The sequence below is a fragment of the Chlamydotis macqueenii genome, chromosome W (genome assembly GCF_036417535.1).
Source record: "Chlamydotis macqueenii isolate bChlMac1 chromosome W, bChlMac1.mat, whole genome shotgun sequence".
NCBI classification, from domain to species: Eukaryota; Metazoa; Chordata; class Aves; order Otidiformes; family Otididae; genus Chlamydotis; species Chlamydotis macqueenii.
In genome coordinates this window covers 34,280,330-34,296,008 of record NC_141592.1, presented here as the reverse complement: position 1 = coordinate 34,296,008, position 15,679 = coordinate 34,280,330, and the positions used below count along the sequence as shown (strand labels likewise).

General features: G+C 41.0%; 1 protein-coding gene across 1 annotated transcript in view; it reads left to right on the top strand.

Annotated features, from left to right (window-relative positions):
- LOC104482491 (CUGBP Elav-like family member 4) overlaps positions 1–15,679 on the top strand; it is an 829,267-nt gene that overhangs the window by 122,496 nt on the left and 691,092 nt on the right. Inside the window, 1 exon segment of the mRNA XM_086769726.1 lies at positions 6,277–6,359. Within this exon segment, the coding sequence (XP_086625852.1) occupies positions 6,277–6,359 (83 nt within the window).

The following is a 15,679-nucleotide window of genomic DNA, read 5'->3' as shown; positions in this document are numbered from 1 at the left end:
TCCAAGCTGAGCAGCCCCAACTCTCTCAGCCTGGCCTCATAGGAGAGGTGCTCCAGCCCTCTGATCATCTTTGTGGCCCTCCTCTGGACCTTCTCCAACTGGTCCATGCCCTTCTTATGTTGGGGGCTCCAGAACTGGACACAGTACTCCAGGTGAGGTCTCACCAGGGCAGAGTAGAGGGGCAGAATCACCTCCCTCGACCTGCTGGCCACGCTTCTCTTGATGCAGCCCAGGATGCGGTTGGCCTTCTGGGCTGCAAGGGCACATTGCTGGCTCATGTTGAGCTTCTCGTCCACCTGGTTGAACTTCATGAGATTTACACGGGCCCACCTCTCCAGCCTGTCAAGGTCCCTCTGGATGGCATCCCTCCCTTCCAGCGTATCGACGGTAGCACACAGCTTGGTGTCATTGGCAAACTTGCTGAGGGTGCACTCTATACCACTGTCCGTGTCACTGACAAAGATGTTGAACAGGGCTGGGCCCAATTCCGACCCCTGAGGGACACCACTCATCACTGGTCTCCACTTGGACATTGAGCCGTTGACCACCACTCTCTGAGTGCGGCCATCCAGCCAACTCCTTATCCACCGAGTGGTCCGTCCATCAAACCCATGTCTCTCCAGTTTAGAGAGAAGGATGTCGTGCGGGACAGTGTCAAAAGCTTTGCACAAGTCCAGGTAGATGATGTCCGTTGCTCGTCCCTTGTCCACCAATGCTGTCACCCCGTCATAGAAGGCCACCAAATTGGTCAGGCACGATCTGCCCTTGGTGAAGCCATGTTGTCTGTCACCAACCACCTCCTTGCTCTCCAGGTGCCTTAGCATGGTTTCCAGGAGAATCTGCTCCATGACCTTGCCAGGCACAGAGGTGAGGCTGACCAGCCTGTAGTTACCTGGGTCTTCCTTGTTCCCCTTTTTAAAAATTGGGGTTATGTTCCCTCTCTTCCAGTCATCGGAGACCTCACCAGACCACCATGACTTCTCAAATATGATGGCCAGTGGCTTGGCAACTTCATCCGCCAGTTCCCTCAGGACCCGTGGATGCATCTCATCAGGTCCCATGGACTTGTGCACCTTCAGGTTCCTCAGATGTTCCTGAACCTGCTCTTCGAGTACAGTGGGTGGTTCTTCATCCTCACAGTCCCTGCTTGTGCCTTCTGCAACTTGAATGGCATGACAAGAGCCCTTATCGATGAAGACTGAGGCAAAAAAGTCATTAAGCCTCTTGTCTTCTCCATGTCCTGGGTAACCAGGTCACCTGTTTCCTTCCGGAGGGGGCCTACATTCTCCTTGGACCTCCTGTTGTCCCCTACATACCTATAGAAGCCTTTATTGTTTCTTTTGACATCCCTGGCCAGATTCGATTCCATTAGGGCTTTAGCCTTCCTCACCTGATCCCTGGCCACTCGCACAACCTCTCTGTAATCCTCCCAGGTTACCTGTCCCCACTTCCACCCTCTGTAGGCTTCCTTCTTCACTTTCAGTTGGTCCAGGAGCTCCTTGCTCATCCCTGCGGGCCTCCTGGCCTTTTTGCCCAACTTGTTCTTCATCGGGATGCACCTCTGCTGAGCTTGGAGGAGGTGCTCCTTGAATGTGGACCAAGTTTCCTGGGCCCTTCTTCCCTCCAGGGCCGTCTCCCACGGCACTTGGCCCATCAGGTCCCTGAAGAGGCCAAAGTTGGCTCTCCTGAATTCCCGTGCAGAGAGCTTGCCGTGTAGCTTCCTCGCTGCCCCGTGGATCTTGAACTCCACCGTGTTGTGGTCGCTGCAGCCAAGGCTGTCCTTGAGTTTCACATCCCCCACCAGTCCCTCCCTGTTGGTGAGCACAAGGTCGAGCATGGCACCCCTCCTTGTTGGCTCCTCTATTGCCTGCAGGAGGAAGTTGTCATCCACGCATTCCAGGAACCTCCTGGACTGCCTGTGCCCTGCCGTGTTGTCTCTCCAACAGATGTCAGGGTGGTTCAAGTCCCCCATGAGGACCAGGGCTTGCGACTGCGAGGCTGCTCCTATCTGCCTGTAGAGGCAGGCGGCCTGTAGCAGACCCCCACTGTAATGTCCCCTGTCCCTGACCTTCCTCTAATCCTGACCCATCCTGTTTGTCCCCCATGCTGCGTGCATTGGTATAGAGACACTTCAGCTGGGCCCCCGACAAAGCCGACTTGCTGGCTGGAGCGACAGGGGTGCTATTGGACCGCAGTTTAGGTTCATTTGCACTTATCTGTGATCCTTCCTCAGCTTCTGGACCCTCAGTGCTGGCACTGGCACCATGCTGACAGCAGTGCTCCCCCTCCCCCAGCAAGACTAGTTTAAAGCCCTCCGGACAAGCCTGGCAAGTCTTTGGCCAAAATGACTGGAAAACTTGGCATATTTGAGAGAAATGGAATTGAAATTAGGAACAGCTAGGATCAAATCTTTCGTTATCAATAATTAATCAGTTAGGGGGTTTTTTTTGTCCAAATTCCAATATAATTCTGAAGCACTGTACTCACTCAGTCATTATCACCCATACAAGTAGATAACAGAAATAATGCATAGCCTTCACTCTGTCTTTCCTTAAGAGATGTGTTCAGAAATATTCATTATACTGTTGAATCTAGGGTGTTCCAGGGGACTGGATGGTGCGAAAGATTTGTAATGGAATATGAAGCCTTTCACCCAGAAGTCAGATTCACATCCCACCCAAACAGCTGATGGCAAGTGAGCTGTTAAGTTGAGCTATTTAAGAGTTTACTATCAAAATGTTTGGGCTTTGTGTGTTTTTCTTCCAGTGAAATAAGTGGTTCTGTACACAATCAAAAGTTTCAGTGGATAAAATTGATTTCCCTGAAACTGTTTTCTGTCTGGAAAATCAAAATGAAAAAAAGAACTTTTTTCACCAGTTTAACTTTTCTCTGTAAAACTCAATATAGCTGCTTCATATAACATTATTTCAAGACTCATTTGCTTAGGGTGTTGTATCCTGTAGTATAAACCTGAGTGTTCAGTGCTCTGTTCTTTAAGCAACATTCTCCAGGAAGGAAGAATCCTTTGGTGGGGTCACATGGATGCACACTGAAAGAGGTAGCGTAGGAAAAGTAACACCTGAAACAGGTGCTACAGTTGTAATTCCATTAAGCATCACAATACAGAAGACAGATTAGGTATTTTGATGTTTCTAGGGAGAAGGAGGCATGAAATCTTTTTGCCTTTTGTCCTAATGCACAAGGAGTTGAAATATGGAAATTCTTGCAGGATGGAATAATATATATGTATTGTTTTATTTCAAGCAATATATTAATATTTTTGAAAAATACTACTGTAGCTGATGGCTGATGCTGGATTTGTGCCTTATAGAGCAATCTTGTGTAAGAAGACAAAAAAATCCCAGGAACTGGCCTTTTCAAGTTCAGACTTGAGGCCTATTATGAATATTAAGCTCTATTTTTTTCCAGCTGGCCATGGCTGGGATGGAACTTCTTACTGTCTCTAAGCAATCAGGATTTACTTAAAGTAAATGAGTTATTATTTTTCCTAAATAAATTACTTTTTGCCAAGCAAGAGTGGGGTAGAGCATAATTCATGTGCATTACATATTTTTAAGGAGCAAAGGAAAAATAAATACCTCCATGAAACATTTTTTGTCCCTGAAAAACATGTTTTTTCTTTATCTGACCATATGAGAGTCTAGATTTAGTCTTTTCCATTTCAAAGCCTTTCTGTCCTTAACACCTTTTTTGGGAAATCAGTGATGTTTGAATGCATTCAACTAAGTACTGTTTCTGGGAGTTTGATACTTCTACCACTGGTACAAACATGTTTGGAGAGGACTTAGTGGAGGTTTTTCCCTGATGAGAACTTACCCACACACACACTTTATGCTGATCTTGGAAGGAAACTGTGCTCCTTCAGAGAGGAGTAGTCTTCTGTATACTCAGTCTGAATTACAGTCATGATATGGTAGAAGTTGCAGGACACTGTTACTCTGAACTGTCATCATGGCCATCACAATGAGGAGAAAAATATAGCTATCATTATGGGAGCTTTACACTGCATAGTTTATCTCTATAGCAGTGCATTATGATGTGCCTATTTAGACTGTATCAGCTGCTCCACATCTGCTACTAAAGGGACATTTTCTTATTGTGTCTAGTCAACAGAGGGCTTTCAGCCTGTGATTTAGCACTGACATTAAATTTAAGCATAGTTTCCCATTTGATTATCAAGCTATGGGTGACTTTTAAGGATCCTTTTCATTCCATTACTTATACTTGCTGTAAACTCTCTGCCACAGTTTCTTCCTCTTCTCTGCTAGATGCAGACTAACTGAAAGCTCATCCATTTAAAGTTAGAGAGGAAAGAATCCAAATAATTCCAATTAGAGTATGTAAACTTTTGCTATTGTTCTGTCTCCTTCCTTAATTGTTGACTTCTGCTTCTGAGTCACAATTATTGAGACATAGGAAATGGCTTGAATAAAGTCGGCTGCCTGGCGAGAGGCCAGAGGGTGAGGCCTGCAAGGCCCATGAGGCCTGCGCCTCCCCCTCTGCGCCTCTGCCCCCGCTCAGCTTCTTCACATCTTCTCTTCTCTCTCTCTTTTTTCTGTTTTCCCATTCTTAAATACGTTATCGCAGAGGCGTTATCACGAGACATTCTGCTACCAATCGGCTTGGCCTTGGCCAGCAGCAGGTCCGCCCTAGGCCCGGCCGAGTCCACTAAACAAAGGGGAGCGACTTCTAGCAGTTTCCTACAGAAGCTACCACCTTAGCCCCCCCCTTACTAACAAAACCACGACAACTCAAAGGAACAAGACCTTCAGAAAGTAATATAGGGAAAGAAATGGAGCAAAAATAGGTTTTCTTTCCATGCCAAATTGGAACATTCATCCAGCTTGTAGCTTCATTGTGAGAGGAGTAGGGTGGCTTCCACAAGACAATCTTTAAGAAAATATATGTATATATTTATGTTTAAAAAAAACCTCCCTAGTCTCTTCTGCATACTAATCTATTTAAAAAATTGTAAAGAAGAAAAGAACAAGTGCATATTTCTTCAGTAATATTGTCTAAGAAACCAACTTGGATAAAACAGTGAACATAGGATGGACAAAAAGATCACAGTGGTGATCAGAGCTGAAAAAAAAATGTTCATAGTCTACTGTTTACTCACCTGTTGCATATTTTTTTGTATTCATGGGGTGAGTGGATCAAGATGAGGTTATGGCACATGTTTGTTTCTTTGACAGTCTCTGTACTTGTGCTGCTCTTGGAAGATGCCCACTGTTTGATGGACATGATGGCTGAACCTTGAAAGATATGATACCTCCATTTCAAGGAGCTGGTAATGTTGCAGACATTCTGAAGTGACTTCAGAGAAAATGTCCTCTGCATAACAAGCACTTCTTTTGCTGCAGGAACTGGCAGATTTTCAGTATACTGCAGTAAGAAGGAATAATCTGATTACATCAGACACACACACACAACTGGTGTAAGACATTGCAAAATTGACTAGTTTTACCTGAAGGTAAGTATGGAAGTGGGGAAAAAATGCAGAGTACAGTTTTTGCTCTACCCTACCATGACAGGGCTTTAGCCTTTGTAGTTGATAAGACAACTTTTTGGAAGAATCAAATACATGATCCGTTGGAGCATCTCTGGAGTTCTAATGATCTGTAAAGCAACATGAATGTTTTGGATTGATTGTTTGGGTTTTGCTGTGATTGTCTTTGTATGCATGGCTGGAAGCCAATGAGCCCTTGCAGCAGCAACTGCAGGGTGGTGGCTTTCTGGTGTGATGCAAACAGGGAGACTACTTGTGGATGCAAGTCAGTCTAAACAATAGACGTATTCCTCTGCAGTAGGAAGTAAGTCTCAAGTCCTTGTATGCCCTTTACCTGAAGTACTTGGTACAAAAGAAGGACATGAGACCTTCAGCATGATATGGCAGTAAGGGGCTTGTTTCCAGTGCTGCTACTGGTGCAGGAGTGGGATCTCATGCCCCATCTTGCCACCATGTGGGTTCTTTGAGATCCCTAATCCTGTACAACCCTCTATATCTGACACTTAAGCATGTATTCAAAGAAAAATAAGCACTTGTAGCCACACTGTTGCTCACTTTTCATCAGGGCTCAGAAGAAGTGATGATAGCTTCATTGCTTGACTCTTTACTACTGACCTACTAAGGAGAGATTTTTTTTATGATTGGGAATGGGGTGATGATGGGAAAGTGGTTTGCTCTATGCCTCAGTTTTAAACAGATCTCCTCTGAAGCACTGCTCTTACTGAGGTTTTGCCTTTTGTTTACAGGCTGTGCCTTCCTAACATACTGCGAAAGGGAGTCTGCTCTAAAGGCCCAGAGCGCACTGCATGAACAGAAGACACTGCCAGGGGTGAGTCCAGATTGATAACTTTTTTTTCTTTCAATTCTAAGTGGGTTACATATGGAGTTCTCATCTTGGGTTTGGAAACATAATGTCTCCATTTGCTTGGATGATTCACTATTTGCATTGTGCTAATAAAATAATGATACTGCCAACTCACCCAAATGGTTTCCATGCACAAACTGAAAAGCTTTTTGCTCTTATTGGGAGTCAGGAAAACAGTACTTAACTGTTTATGGGCTGGACTCTACCAGCCTTACTCAGCTGAGGAAAAGGCTTTAGGATTCTGACCACTACAACAAAATATTAGAAGTGCTCACCAGGTGCTACCTCTTACTATTTTTCTTCTCTGAAGCAAGGTGTGGCAGCAAGAAATCAAGAAACAGATCACATTACTGAGTTATCACAGAATGAAAACATATTCCCGATGACAAAGTGGTTTGACTTTAGTATTCAAGCAGATGTAGCAGATTGGAAAGGCAGTGAGACAAGGAGAAAGGAGAGAGAGGAGAGACGAACACAAGATAATGAGGAAAAGAGCAAGATCTAAGGTTCAGACAACACAAACAGAACTAAAAATAGAATCAGTATTATGTGGGGAAGACCTACCCTGCTGGGTTGGGTTTCCAGTTTAGCAATAACCAAGAGGAGGGAGAGAGAGATTGACTATTTAGATTCAGCCAGGGTACATGATTTGGAAACAGCCAAGCGCAGTGCTCCTGTGGCTAGAAGAGGGCTGGTTTCACAATGACACAAAAGTCAGTGATCAGGTAATTAAGAGTGGAATCCTAAGGGTTCCAGGTTGCATGTAAACTAAGAGGAAATTGATCCAAAAGTCGGCCTTTATTAGTTGGTGTTGAATGACTGAGTCCTGCATACCCATAACCTACCTTTCCACAAAACCTAAGATGCAACAACTGCTCTGTATTGCTGAAGAAAGTGTTGATTCTGCTCTGCTTGTTTCCATCATCCTGGGTCTATTTACCTATCTCCATGCCACCTTGCTAGTATGGAGGTGCCCACGCACGTGCTCATCTACATCTATCTTTGCTTTAAAGGCCATACCTTATGTAAACATATACACACTTCATTTCCTAAAAATACATTTCTGTCAGCTGACAACTCCCTCTGGATTATTTTTTTCTAGAAACTTGTTAGTTGCAGATTGAAAGTAAATTGAGTCTTGTTGAGATTTAGGTTTTTCTTTTTTTTTCCTTTATTTTCCCCTAACAGGTGATGTTTTCTTTTTACTTTTCTGTCCTCTGAATGATAGAACTGGATGTACAAAAAATGAAAATATTTTGAATAGAGATGTTTCAGGTAACATTTTACCTGAAATTTACTGAAATATGCTTGAAATCAAATACATATTTATCAAAACTAGAGATATGCTTGTGATGAATAGAGTGTAGAGTGTTATGTATATAAAAGATAGTAACTGGAATTCCAATTGTTTTCACTGAGACTATTTGCTCACTTCATTAGGAGCCAGACCACTCACTTGCATATGGAGCTCATATCTTCTCTATGAGGTTAAAATCTGATCCTGAAAGTTGTATGATGGGAATATCTTCAAGAAGACACTGGGTCAGTGAGACTGAGGGCTTAGAGTTGGGGAGGGGAGGGCAAGTGATGATTTAGGTTTTCTTTTTTTGTATTTTTGGTTTTTTTTTCAAATTACTTCTTTATATATCCTCAGTTCTGAATCTTATTTTAGAGATTTCAAATCACAAAACACTTAAAGTAAAAGCTGTTGTCTTGGATAGTGGCAAAATTCAACCAGCTTTTACATTAGGATCAAGACTTCCTTCAGAGGTTATACTGACTGATTCTAGACTACAGGCAGAACATTTCTTCCTTGGTTTATGTAATTTCTATCACATATAGCCCATACTGACCATGCTGACTTGAGAAGTCTTTTTTGTTCTGTTTTACACTTTGAGGTGACACATCAGTATCTGATTGAATTGGGAACGGTGAATCCTCTGTCTAAAATAGCAACCAGGTTTTTGAGAGTTCTGAGCACTGACTTCTCCCACCCCTTTAATTTCCAGTTCTGTTTGTCTCAGGTAAAGGTTTACTTTCCACCAGCAAACCCTCTGCATACAGCTTTCTGCCAAGTTTCTGAACTCATCTTCTGAATGATGTCACTGTAGTTTATTTAAAGAAACCAGCCTTGTCTCTTGATAAACTGTCATGCCTGGATACTGTTTTATGGTTTCTATGTGAGTAGCAGAGAATTATTTATGACTTACCTGACTGTTCTTGATAACATGCACCAACAATATCAAGCATACTTCATCATCATAAAATAACAAACACTTGTATGGTCAGGGGTCTGAGTCCTCGTTCACATGAGTTCACAAATGACACATATATAACACCTTCTCTTGACCCTCTACTGTCTGTGACACAAACAGCACTATTGAGGAGATATCAAAAATAATTAACAAACCCAGTATAGGAAAAAAGAAAATAGTACTACAGTGAGCTGTTGAATCAAGACGATTCTTTCCCATCTCCTAGTAAACTGTGTATTTTCCTGTTATTGCAATACTGCTGTTTATGTTCTTTGTATTATAAAACACAGAACTGAGTCATTTTTAATAATATGCACATGAATGCTAATGTATGGGTATGGTGAGGCATGAGGAGTTTGTGTCCAGATTCAGATGCCTTGCCCCTTAGCTATGTATCACTTTGTTTTTAGTGGAGTGGCTACATGCGCATATTTTACAGTAATTACTTTCTGGATATGCTTTGTAAGATGACAGAAATATGTTTCACATATTTCTATGTTATATATGGGACATAAAGTCATCTTGTGGAATAATCAAAATACTTCCAAGCAGGTATGTGTTGCTTAATAAAGTCTTTACGTCACTTTGTTTTTGGGCGGGAAGGAATCATGATGGATATTTTGAAGCAACTAGAATGGAATGTAAAACATAAAATTATTAGTTGAATCTTCTTCATCTGAATGAATTAGGCTGTTTTGGACAGTTTGAAATTGTCTTGCCTAAAACGGAAAGTTAACTTAGCAGAGTGTATAAGTATGTGTAAAGAGCACTTTGCAAGTGTCGGACAATTCAAATTCTAGCGTTTACTTGTGATTGTTTATTTTACATATAATAGAGTAGCTGGATGATAAAGTATATTAGTTCTTTAATAATTTATGGAAATGCTTTGATCTTGCAGTAATTACATTAAAGGTCACATATCAAAGGTAATTTGGTAGAGCAGCTGTGATGGTTTCTCAGAAGCAATCAATATTGCTGTCCGTGGTGCTGATTTCACCAAAGGGACTGCCAGATTAAAGGAGGCTTACTACCAGCCAGACAGACACGGGGGAAATCAAGAACAGATTAGAGAGATGCGCTATTCTCTTTCTCCACCTATAATTAATACTGTTCATCATAATCTATGCTAATCCTTCATAGTGGGAAACCACTTTCCCCCTCCCCAACATTATAAAAAGCAAATTAGGCAAGGAAGAATAATTTAGGGGAGTAGAAGAGAGAAAATAGAGAAAGTAAAAGTTGATTCCCCCTTAGGATTTCTGATGCTGATATATCTCTCAATGATAAAATGCAATATCAAAACCATAGCCCATGGTCTTGGGGAAAGCACAGGGAGGGAGCAAAAGTGATCTAGGCAATGAAAGGGCAGGGGATGTGAGAATTATTTGCCTGCAGATTTGGTATAATATTATGTATTTGCCCCACAAACCTCCACAGGAAATGAAATCAGGGAAATAAAATTATGTTTTAAGTGTAGTAATTTTGATTACAAATTATAGTGAAGCCAACTTTTTCTCCCCTTTCTTTTTTCTTTCTGAAGTGAATGGCAGAGGATAATGCTAAGAAATGTAATTACACTATCAAGATCTACTTTTATTTATAGCACAAATAAACTGAGCTCATGTATGATAAGCACAACAGCATTTTTTTCTCTAGTTCTTTGTGGTTCTCTCAGGCAATGAGAGTGAATAGTCTGTGTATACTGGGTTGGAGGCACTGCTTCTTTGCATAATGTTAAAACCTCCCTGTAAGACTTGTAAAGAATAACTATGAAATTAAGTAGCTAAGAAACTGTTAACCTCAGCAATCTGTGGGGCTTAATCAGGCTGGGAAATAGACTGAATTTTCTTAATGTATCTATTCTTCTTGAAAGGGAGAGTGGTACTACTGGTATGCTAAATTTCTCTGTCCATAACATAGTTTTGTTCCTAACTGTTCTGATATCCTTTATCTCTTCTGCCATCTAGAAAAAATGCATTCTACATCATATGCAAAAATATGCATCCTTAACATTAGAAGACAGGTGAGCTTATAAAACTCATATTAAACCCATTTTTAAACAAAAAATCCTCCCTCTCTAATGAAACTAAAATTATGCTTAGTTTAAAAAAAAATTAAAGTTTTTCCATGTTATTACTCTGATCTGGCTCAAATTCTTATGTATGAAATTCTTATGTGATGAAAGACACCTGAGCATGGGTGGGGGGAGGGGAGAGGATGTCTTGTAGTATCTAGCCCTTCTTGAATCCTTGTAATAAAGCTTAAATGAGTGTCATGTGGACTTCAGAAGTCCTGTGCATATAGCATAGATTTCACTGTTCAAGCAGACCTTGCTGTAATTGTACAGTCTTATTGTCGTTTCTTAATGTTTCAAAACTTTTTCCAAAAGCTTATTAGAGAACCATTAAACTACATATCACCCTGCACATTGTGTTATGCCAAAAATGGTATTATATTCCCACACCTTCCCATTTAAAAAGTTTTCTCTGCCAATGTAAATTGCAATTTGATCAGCAGTGGCAGACTGGATGGTTTCCATTGATTAAAGTAGCCTGCTGAACACACAACCTGCTCACCATGCCCTTTAGATTTTGAAAGAAAACACGTTTAATTGTTCCTTTGGGAGAAACATGTCTGTTTTCTGAAGTTAAAAATGAAGATGAAAAGGAATAAAAACAGATTTGAGGTAAGAGACTTGCCAAAAACAGTCCTGTAGAAATTCTCTAGTGCTTTAAAATCTTTGGGTGTCAATATCATGGTTAAAAATATTTCCTTTTTTTTTTTTTTTTACCCCTTGTTTCCTCAATCTGACTGACCAGTCAGTAAAAGAACTTTTGGATCTTGCTTTGGGGAAAGGAGGGGGCAAGAGAGGGAGAGGAAACCATATGCACTTTCCATTTGCTAAAAACCCCTGTAGTTTGACAGTGCTGTTCTGTTCACCAGATGAGATGAAACACCTGGGTCCTATCTGCTTGATAAACATTAAAGTTCCATTTCACTAGTTAAAGATTGGCTTCTGTATCCCTATACAGCAGCCTCTAGAATAGAAAGTAAACTCTGTCTCTGCCACCCAGTCCAAAGAGCTTTGGAGGAAAAGGATACAGTGCAAGCTTTCTAATAGAACCAGTATGTTGGATGGATGCTGTTATCTCAGCTGAGACTGCTATATTCATCACATTTGTGGTGGCTAACCAAGCTTAGCTTGATATGCAAAATGGGAACAAGGCTTCTCAGTTGTGTTTGAAATTTGGTGGCAATTGAAAAATGGTGTGCAAAAAATAAGGTAGTATTGTCTTGTCTTTCTAATTTGACACCTTTTGTCTCTCAAAGGATGATTTTCAAATTATTCAACAAAAGCTTTTGCTGGACCTTCATTTGCTTTATGTGTTATTCAATGACAACTTTTCTCTCTGATGTGTCTGCCATAGGAGGATCAATCTAAATTTATGTACAACTGTAAAGATGAATGATAAGTAGAAAGGATTCAGGCAAGTACAAGCTGAATAAATTATAAAGGTCAAATGATGACAGGACTGGAGGTCCCAAGAGACAGTGATATGATAACAGAAACTAAAGACGAATTTATGATGGATGTAGTTAGCATGTACTGAGGCTGTTAATTCTTCAGGGTAGTTTTACAACTTGTGATTGGAGCAATCAAAGTATTTCATTTTAAAGAAATGCTGTATATTTTCACTTGTCTGTTCTGCATATTTGTATGTATGGCCTTATTTATATGCATAGCAGTAAACTCCCATAGGCTAGTCAAGCTTACCTCCCATCAAAGGGCCCCTATTCTCCAAGCCATAATGCCACTGTTTATGCATAAATAAATAGATAATGTGTAACAATTCGAGGACAAACCTGGATCTCAGAAAAAAACCCAGAAGTTTCCATTTTCATAGAACACAGCAACCGTAAACATTGAGGTTTCCAGTTGCATCACCCTACTGATTCAAGTGAAGATGGGATATGCCCAGGAATAACTTGCAAGCAGTGAAACTCCACTTCTCATCCCATGTTCTCAGTCCCAGAGAGAGAGAGGAAAATAAGAACAGGCAACTTTCAACAGTCAATTTATTTTTCATCTATTCAGTCATATGGATGATATTGTGTGGCATTACCTAGTTCAGGGGTCATCGTTCATAGGCTAACCTTTCCATAAACACTCACTTCCTGTATTTGCACTATATAGTAATGGAGAAGCATGTGCTGATTGTGATCTGTAATGCAAGGCCAACGTAAGCTTTCAGTAAAGTGCTTAGAATGTGATGATGCTGCATAATTATGTGATTTGGACTTCTGCCTGTGGCAATATGCCCACCTATACTATAGGTTTACCAGTGGCAGCTGTACTACTCATAGCTTACATTGGTGTAAGCTGTCTGCCCTGTGTTTCTTCATGCAGTGTATACATGTCTTTAAATCCTTCAGATACTCAATGAGACAAAAATTGTTTGTTTTTTTTTAAAGTACAAAGGTTGAAAACCATACACAAGAGTGAAGAATCAAGTATGTATGTCCACCACCAAAATTATTATCATTGGAACCCATAGAGGTGTGTCTTGGTCTAGTTTAATTTAAATAGCATGTATAATAGCAATGAAAACACGAAACCACAGACTTAAATACTGTGGAGCAACTGCATTCCATAACTGTAATTCCTGGGGGCCAATTTTACAATAAGGACTTGAATTTTACCTGAAACATTATTTCTGTTAGTGCTACTTATGCTATGTAGGTTAGGAACATCTGCGCATGTTGAAAACAGACTTTCAGTTGCAGTGTAGACAGACTGCAAGCCTTACCATGTGAAATCCAGCCACTGGCTGCAGATCTTTAAAAAAAACCTGTGTATTCTGTATTAAATAGACCAAGGGCATGATTTGTGCATTAAGCTTAAAGCTGTACTTAAAGTTAAGAACACCTTTTAAAGAACTAGCTGAGCTGAAATGCTTTTGGGAGTGGCAAAAACTGTCCCATCTCTCCACTTAGGGATAACTTTTGATAGGACTTGACATGGTGCAACCCATAGCTTCTGTGCTTCACTTGTGCTGCACTTTTACTTTGGCAGGGAGAAAGTGGTGGGGAATGACTGACCATGAGATTGCACTATCAGTTGAGGCAAGTAGATATCTGAAGTGACTTTGCTCTGTTGTGTAGCGGCAGTGAGAGACTTACAGGGGCACTGCATGTACGAGTTCCTGCATTTGGTAGGTTCCCAGCAATGCCAAATCTCCGATTAGTTCCTGTAAGTACAAGGACAAAATTAAGCCTAACCTATTTTTCAAATAAGAAATGTACATCTCCCATTTTTCTCTTTAATGGGAATTTCTTATATCTTGTTTCCCATACTTTTTCTCCCCTCCCTTTCCCACCATTTCATCTCTTAAAAAAAAAAATTAAAAATACAATTCCTTTTAAAAACATGTGCCCTCAAATTTCTTTGAGTTCTGTACCATATTTTGACCTTGATATGTATGCATTTTCAGCACCAAATGAATTCTATGGTGCTAGAATGCAGTTGTTCCCTTCCTTTCCCCTTAGGTATGGTAAAGTACAATCCTCAAAGCCTCAGTTACTTCCTACTGCATATTTTCTTTGACATATTGCAAAAAATGACTGTTTTGATCACTGGCTTTGTAGGTAGGTTTTGGCAGAGCAAGTCTTGTCCAGCTATAACTAATCTGTTCTAAGCTCATGTTGCTCCTTCAAACAGATGGAGTGAATTTATTTTTCTCTTGTTCTGTGAATGGCTCAGTCATTTCTGTGCTACTATAGTGACTTTGCATGGTAAATATGTAACTTATAAGACAGGCTGTCATGAGTTTCTGATTTCATTTATAGCTTTAATCAATGGAATAGCATTTTGTTTCCAGGGTGGTAAAACTGGAATCAGATTTTCTGGGTCTTTTTATTGATGGCTGACTTCCTGTCAAGATCTTCCTTGGTAAACATTTGAGACATTACTTGTCTTTTGCATTACTTTGTGGTGTCCTTTCTCAATAAAGACACATTAATGCCTCTTGTCTGGCCGAACAGAATTTTCTCCTTCTTTTCTCCTCTGTCCCATCTCGCTCTGCACATCTGTCCTTGCCATCTCTTATCTCCTTCGTAGATTTACTGGAAACATTACCCTGTGTTCATGTAATGCCTGCCTGGTGTGAAATGAGTTGAGATTACAGCTGCTGAGGAGGAACACTGTGCTTCCCAACTACTGCCTGGGAGATCACGCATTTTTTCCCAGGCGAAGTGAGAGAATTAGATTACTGATCCTTTTCACATTTTGTAACGCTACACGTATATTGATAGCAGAGTTGGCTTTTGTAAATCTGATATTTCTTGAAATTATGAAGCTTAGCGTAGTTGAGCTTTTCAGTGTATGTTCATGTTGCCCAAGAGAAACAAGGCAGCCAGGAGAAGGTTGTTCATGCGATGTTCTCTTGCTTATTCTTCCTTAGAGCAACTGGGGAGTGACTAGGGATTGATTTTTGTGTCCATGCTTATCCTGCACAGGGGAAGGGAGGTGGGATGTGTGCAGGTGGGGATGAGCCTTGCAGACTAGCTATTTTGGTGGTAGCAGCCTGCTACTCCCAGCTTGTTATTTTTTCTGCCGCTGGACCTTCACATTGCTTGATGTTACACACATTTTCACCTGGGAGGGGAGAGGCTAAGACAGTCCTGAGGAAGCTGGGCACATCTCACCAGCATCCAACAAGCAGACTGCTGCTGAGGGGATCCTGAGAACATGTGTATATTTGTGGGCTCTGTATGGGTTCTGGAAACTATAGTACAGGCTCTACAAATGTGGATACACTGCAAAGAGTAAAATACAGATGTGACACCCTTCACAGGCAGTGTCTCATGTCCCAGTGGAGGTCCCAAATTTATCTGTATTGCTATGTGTTTCTCTTTTATTTTTATTCTATTAAGCCTTAAAACTTTCCCATCAGCACTCTGAACCCAAGCTGCTATAGCACAGTGGTAATGCCTCTAAAGGGAGCCTGTCCAAACTAATTTCATTGTCCT